A 7,404-nucleotide genomic window follows, 5' to 3' on the forward strand; every position below is an offset into this window, starting at 1 on the left:
CATGTAACGCCATGGCACCATCAGTAACAAAGGACCCAATTCGCTCTACATTCCCATGGTCTTGTGTATGGCCTGCCCGGCTCAAAGTTTACAAAGACGCCAAACAGCCAGAAGAATTGGGGTTTATGTTTCCTTTCAGTCTTTCACAAACACTTTATTGATCTGCGGCCTTTCCTGGCCACTCAGAGAATTAAGTAGTTACAAAATGGAATGATTTTCTTTTTTAAAAATTATGCATTTTTGTATGTTTTATTATCTGTCTATTCATAATATTTTTATTTGAAATGAGCGGCTTCCTCCAAACTGCGATGGGATGTTCTTTATGTGCGTGAAAAACCCCAAAAGCTTTGACAATGATGAACACATTTAAGTTGTGCTCCACTTGTTTACAAAAGTCTCTATTTGGTAGCACATCAAAAGCATTTTTCTCTCCTCCGGCACAATGGTATATTCATGCTAGTAGTCATTACTCAGAGATTTGAAGCATCACTTTATTGGAGCCCACCACAATACAGTCTAAGACTCTTTGTTTCATTTGTTATTACCTTCTTTAAAAAAATGCATTTATTTCAGACCTGTTTGTAGTCAGTGACGGCTAAATTCCAGCCATGCCCTGCAGCAGCTCTGTCATTAATGCTGGTTGTGTGCATCTGAGGGGTGAGGGTGTTTCCTGGCGCTTGAGCTCCTTGTGGGTTTCATCCCTAAGCATCCCTTGGATGGCACCACTGGTCCTCACTGAGGCTCCAGCTCCTCCAAAGGAATTTTTAGGGTCTCTTGGTCCCCTGATCAATCCATGCCCAGCAAATCTTTAAAACAGATTTGTCTTTACAGAGTGGATTTCCAGGTTAGGAATGCTTCTGCAACTTGTGTGGTGTTTTTTGTGTTGAATTTTTGGGATTTATTTTTATTATTTTTAAATACGTAAGTAGCTAAATTGCATATTTTATTTTTTTTATTTTTTAGTGTAGCTTGAAAGGAATTGGACATGCAGGCAGAGCTATTAGTCAATGTTTTAGTATTTGGAATATCTTTATAGGACTGTAATTGGTAACTGAAGCCCACAGAAATTTTCTGCTTGTCAAAAGTACTTTCTGCACTTAAGAAAATGAACATCACAAAAAACACTTTTCAAGAGAAATTAATAGAGAAATTGATAGACTGAATGTAAAACACTCATTTCTCCCTTAATGAAAGGGAATGGGTGTATCCTTGGGAATGGGGAACCACTCCTTGGGAGAGGGCTTCCTTGGGGCTGTAGGTGCTGTTATGCTCACCTGTGTCATACAGGCTAGAAAAATTATAAATAAATAAATAAATAATAATAATGCAACTGCAAAGTTACGAATTTGTGGCAAAGCAGCATGAAGCGACACGGGAGAGGAGAGCAGAAAACAGTGCTTCAGAAATTGAGGGATTGCAGAGGAAACTGATGTTAAATAAAGGTTGTGATGGACAAGAGGAGGTGACTGCCCAGCACAAGACATGGGCCTGCAGGTGCTGTTTAGGGGAGGCTCAGACAAGGCTTAAATTAAATGCAGTGCAGGGTGAAATCTTTAATGCCAATAATAATTTCCCAGAGGAAGTGATGGAAGTACAGTAGCTGCCACGTTTAATGATGTATTTGAAGAGTACGTGCGTGTCAGCACGGGAGGACCGAGCTGGTGTTGTCTGAGGGACTTTTCCATCTGCCCTTGCATAGAACACGTGCCATATATATCATCAGTGCACAGCATTTGTCTTAGGCTCCTGCAGTCTCCCTTGTGCCCATGTAATGCCGGATCATACAGTCCCATGTATTCTCCAGACAGCCAAGTCTGTAGCTCCCTGTAAGGGAGAGGCCGCAGTGGTGGTGCTCTTGGACCCTTCCGTGTCAGTGTCTGCTGGTCAGGACTGGCATGACGAAGCTGGTGGCTCTCTCTCTTTCAGCTCTGAAAGCAGTCTTTAAAAACAAGTGACACAAGGAAACCTTTAATAAATAAGCATGGAGAGGAGGGTTTTAGTAATGCTAGTTTTAGTGGGAGTAGCTGATTACAGACTACATTTTGGCAGACTGTGAAGGCTCTCCCTCACTTAGCGCTGCTTTTGATGTGTATGAGCCCGTGGCTGAGTGCTGGCAGCCCAGTAAGTGCCAGCCAGTCTGTTGAAGTTATAGGCCTTGGGAATGCAGCACAATGTTTCCTGCAGACATGCACTAGTCAGAAGTGATGCTGTGGTGGTGAACATCTGTGTACTGCTGTGGCACCTGTGTGGTTCTCCTTGGCCAGCCCTGCTGGGCTGGTCATGGCCATGTCTTGCCTTGATGTCTTCATACAGAGCAAACTAGTCACTTGTTCACATCGGATTGTGAGGAGTTTCAAATGCAACACCACACTGCCTTTAATGAGTGATGAGGAGGGGATGTTGTTCTGCTCAGGAGCATGCTTGAAACGCCCATTTTGGAGCAGAGGGTCTGTGCATCCCCGTGTGCTTGATGTGTGTTATCCTTAAAGCAGCTTCATTAAAAGCTTTCATTTCTCTCTTTGTGTTAGATTCAATGCTGCTGGTAGCAGAGAGGCTGGAGGGGCCTTTTAATATTGAGTCAGTCATGGATCCCATTGATGTGAAAATTTCAGATGCAATCATGAACATGCAGGAGAACAGCATGCAGGTGTCTCAGAAGGTAAATGGGCAGTGGGGACATTGGCTTTATTTGCCTAGTGTATTGTATTTCCCTCTGGGTTCTGAAGAGGAGGTCTCTTGTAACTCCCGTTTCGTAAAACCATTTCCTTCTCTTGCATAGGTTTTCCAGGGATGTGGCCAGCCAAAAACACTTGCACAAGGTCGAACCGCTCGCTCTGTCTCTGAAAGTGGTTTCAGTGCTCGCTTTAGACCATACAACCCGGAGGAGCGGCCAACTACAGCCGCTGGCACGAGTTTGGACAGGCTGGTGAGTGCCCTGTCTGGCCAGTACTATGCAGGTGCTACTCCCCTATGTACTGCGGTGTTCTTTTTCCACTTGTAATTTGTAGTTGTTGGTTGGTGGTTTTCTCTTTTTCTTTCTTAAATATTCCTTGGCTGCCTTAAACTCTCCGAGGGGTGTAATCTGTCCATGGCTCTGGATGTAAATTACCTCAATACTTGTGTGTCAGAAAGTGCCTGTTTAAAGGCTTTGCTTATGAGTAATATGCGTTTGAAGAGTGGTGTTTAATTTTGTATTAAAAAGTAAATCAACCATCAAAACGACACAACTTTACATGCAGCCTAAAGATCTGGCTTGTACACGTCTGTTGTGATAAAAATACCTTTCCAGCTTTGCTTTTAATGAGTGTTTGGTATTCTGGATTATGTCTCTTTTTTTTTTTTTTTTTTTTTTTAATAGGTTACTGATGTAAAAGAAAAGCTGAAGCAAGCCAAAAAATTTTGGTCATCTCTCCCTGGCAACATTTGCAATGATGAAAAGATGTCTGTAGGCACTGTCAACGAGAACGAGTGCTGGAACGGGAGCGCCAAGAGCAGGTTTGGAGAAACCCCTGCCCTGGGTGAACGCTTCCCCTCAGTTTGTCCCCATATGCTGGCCTAACACCATGAGCCACTGCTCTTCCAAGGCTTACACACATCTCCCCTGAGCCTGGCTGCTCCTTTGGCTCATCTTCTTGTAGGCAAGAGAGCTTGGATGCAAAGCTAAAGGGTTGTCTGAGCTCTATGTGGTGGATTGTTTTAAAAGATACCCAGATGCGGTTTCTCTCTTCACACTTGAGACTCTTACTGACCACTCGCAGGTCTGGGGAGGTGAGGTGTACAAAGCCTTGGCTAAAAGACTGGAGATGCTCACATTGTGTTGTTGCTTCAGTGCCCCCACTTTGTGCTTCTTGCATGATGCTTACCAGGAGCTATTTCTGGGTTTCTTGTTAAGCAAGGGCAAAGGAGTTGGAAGCCAGAGAAAGGTCTGCTTCTCTGCTGCTGAGGACACTGGCACAATGGGACCAGTGGTTTTCATGCCCACTTTTTGTGGAAAAACAGTTACAAAACCTTTTTTTTTTTTTTTTTTTTTCCTAAGAAAGAAATTACCAACACATGAATAAGCCAAAGGATTTCTGTCGTATGGTTTATGTAACTGTTTAACTTTTATTTTGGAAATAGAAGGTTTTTTTTTTTTCCTGCTCGCTTACTGAGGAAATAAGCAAAATCCAAGATGTTCATTGTGTGTGTATATATATAAATATATATATATGTGTGTATATATATATAAAAGTCCATGGTTTTCCAGCTGTTTTTCTTCATATTTACAGCTTTTGTTCTTAATATTTAGATATTTCTGGTGTGCAGGATTACTGCATAAATTTTACACTGTTTCATGGGTGCCTGAAACTCTGCATTGCTCAGCTAGCTTTATGGTTTTGGTCTCTGTCACAAGAAATGGCTCTGCCCTCCTGTCTGCAGGAACTAATGTTGGTACTGTAATTAAGCGAGAGTAATATTTTCTTCTGTTAAACAATGATTTTTCTTGCAAGTCAGGTAATTGGATTTAGAAAGCAGTGTCATATATCTGGTCTGTAAGATAAAAGGTGTCATTCCTACTCTATAAGATGATACTACAAATGCCTGTTTCAGGAGATATATTCTGTTGGGTTTTGTTGCTCAGTAGCTCATTTAAACCAGCAGATTGTCCTTGTGTTCAGATGTGCAGCAGCGCAGACCTGAGCATACACACATCCTCAGGCAGAGTAGGGTGGCTGTTGTCTACCAATAAGTTGAGTTATGTTATCTCATTTTCAAAATCACAGATGTTTTTCCTGCTGGGGTTATTAGAGAAATTGCATCTCATGTCTATGTGGTGAGCAGTCCATATGTAGCAGCTTTATTGTTGAGGTGTATTATGCAAAGCCAGAAAGACTCTTGCCTCCAACAGTTCCCGTAAGTTTCTCTGGCATAGCTATGACCCCAAAGGTTGTTTTCCTACAAGTGTCATCTAACCGGACATCAGGGCATCTCAATAGCTTGTGTTGCTCTGCTGCCTTGCAGCAAGCTGATTTATGCTGCTGTTAAGCCATTATTATTATAAACCCTATATCTTCCTTCTTTTTTCAAATGGAGGAGAAAATTCCCTAACCCCAGGTAGAAGGCAAGGCATGTAAAAGGCACAGGATACATAAGAACACTGATTAATTTCTCATGCTAAGAAGCCAGAGAAGTGCTCCATGTGGGCTAGCATGTGGGAAGAAAGCATTAGGCTCAGAAAACCACCTGAGTGGAGAAGCGGGGTCGGCATCACTGTCTTTCCACACTCTCACCCCTCAGCGTGGTCGCTGCTGAGCTGCAGCTCCAGTAACACCAGGAATGGTTTCTTTTTAGATATGACTTTGCAGTGACTGGAAACGGCTTGGCAAGTCAAGTGAATAACCCAGAGGTGGAAGTCGATATTACCAAGCCAGACATGGTGATTCGCCGGCAAATCATGGCTCTGCGGGTGATGACCAACAAGCTGAAGAACGCATACAGTGGGAACGACGTTGACTTCATTGACATCAGTACGTTTGCTTTTGTTTGCCTTTTGCTTTACTTTTTTCTTCCTCCTTTTAATTGGAGTTCATGCTAACACAGAGTAACTAGCTAAGCTTCAGCTATCTGTGAGTTAGTAAGGAGGGTGAGAAATTGCATCTCTGGCAGGCTGCGTGCAGAGTCTCATAAATGCTGAAATACTGTGCGCTGTGAGGCATCGGCATTCTCCTTACACCAGGAGCATCACAGAGGCATCTGCATATTGTGATTTTGGTTTTTTCTTTTCCTTGCTGCCTTTTGCAAACAAAGCATTGAGCTGCAGAGGGCTACAGCGTGTGTGTGTGTTTCCTGCAGGTGAGGAGAGCAGCGGGGAGGAGAGCGGCAGCGGCTGTGAGTTCCAGCAGTGTTCCCCGGAGTTCGAGTTCAATGCAACCGAAGTTACTGGAAACTCCAACAAGAGTGATAAAAAAGTGAACACTTCTGCCGCTACCAGTAGCGGTTTATCACAAGCAGCCTTGTTCCTTAGCATTTTGTTCTTGGCCATGCAAAGACAATGGAGATAATTGTGCAGCATAGTGGGGAAAAAAAGACTTTTATTATCAAAGTTAGAAGGCACCTGCTTTCACTTTTATACCATCTAGTGACTTTGCTTTTTAAGTTAACGGACAACAGTGTACAGTTTTTACTATGTTGCCACTGGTTTTAAGATACTGATTTTTTTCCCTTGCTATTCTGGGAATAACAGGAATGGGGCCTACCAGTCTGTCCCGTTCACCAAGAGTCCATGATAGAGGTGGATAACAGAAATGTATATACAAGCCTGTAGTTAGCTCTGCATTTGTCTTTATCACTTTTTTATTTTTTATTTTTATTTTACCACATTTCTTACAAAAAGAAGAAACCCAGGGTCCTTTCTTGGCATGTAACAAGTATGTGTTTCTGAAATGAGAAATATCTGTACAGAAGCAGGTTTTATTTATCATGTTATCTTATGGGGAAAAATAATTACCAAACAAGCAGAAAACATGTTTCATGTAGTTAACTTCCCGTTTATCCACGTAATGTTAGTTGCCTTATCTGGAAAAAAGTGGAAGTAATTTGTCTTTATTATGCAGCGAAACAACATGAAGACAGAACCGGTCAGTGTGCCAAGTGCCCCATTTGCATAAGGTGGTAATGCCAGGAGCAGGTTGTACTTTCTTTACAGGATGTTTGGTTAAATTGGAAGAGACTACAGAGAATTCCAGTTTTGCAGATGCTAAGAAGAGTTATCAGTTGTTCCCCAGGATCCTTGCAATTAGCTGTAACTCATGTAGGTCAGTTCCTGAAGTGCATCTCCAGTGGGAATAAGGCATTAAACTTGTTTGGTTGGAAGCAACTTGTTGTGTCACAGATCCAAATGCCAACACGTGTCTTGTCTGCAAATTTGTTAGATGAATGCTGGATTGATTTTTTTTTCTATTTCTTATTTTTAGGAAAACTTTGCTGGGGGTGAAGGAGGGAGAACTGTTGGTTTTGTTTTTGCAAGAGTTTTGTCTCCTCTCTGACCAGGGGCAGAAGGGAAGGCTGGGCAGAATGCCCTGTGGCACTGTTGCAGGCAGGAGCTGGCAGGGCTGAAGACGCCTCCTTTTTGGTGCTCTTGGTCCCCTGGGAGCCAGTGCCCAAGCACAGAGTGACTGCAGCTTTTCGAAGCTATGCAAGACGCCCGTCTCTCTCTACGTATGCTTTTGCAGTTGGAACAGTCTTGTGGTACAACAACTCATTAATAAAGGAAAAGTATATTTTTAAGAAAAAGATATTAAATAATTTTTAAAAGAGTGTGGGGGGGAAGTCTTCAGAAAGACTCAAAATTATTCTGCGTGTGTCTCCTCCTGCTTTAGGGTAGCCTTTAGGTCTGGCTGGATGCTGGGATCCAGCCAGGAGAGC

General features: G+C 42.7%; 1 protein-coding gene across 2 annotated transcripts in view; it reads left to right on the forward strand.

Annotated features, from left to right (window-relative positions):
- GPC4 (glypican 4) overlaps window positions 1–6,856 on the forward strand; it is a 67,558-nt gene extending 60,702 nt beyond the window's left edge. For both annotated transcript variants that reach the window (XM_084535142.1, XM_084535143.1), the window contains exons 5-9: window positions 2,529–2,659; window positions 2,780–2,926; window positions 3,359–3,495; window positions 5,332–5,507; window positions 5,833–6,856. In XM_084535142.1, coding sequence (XP_084391268.1) covers window positions 2,529–2,659; window positions 2,780–2,926; window positions 3,359–3,495; window positions 5,332–5,507; window positions 5,833–6,041 — 800 coding nt within the window. In that variant the 3' untranslated portion in view covers window positions 6,042–6,856. The remainder of the gene's footprint in view (window positions 1–2,528; window positions 2,660–2,779; window positions 2,927–3,358; window positions 3,496–5,331; window positions 5,508–5,832) is intronic.
- The last annotated feature ends 548 nt before the right edge of the window (window positions 6,857–7,404 follow it).

This window comes from Aythya ferina (assembly GCF_964211825.1).
Source record: "Aythya ferina genome assembly, chromosome: 13".
Taxonomy (NCBI): domain Eukaryota; kingdom Metazoa; phylum Chordata; class Aves; order Anseriformes; family Anatidae; genus Aythya; species Aythya ferina.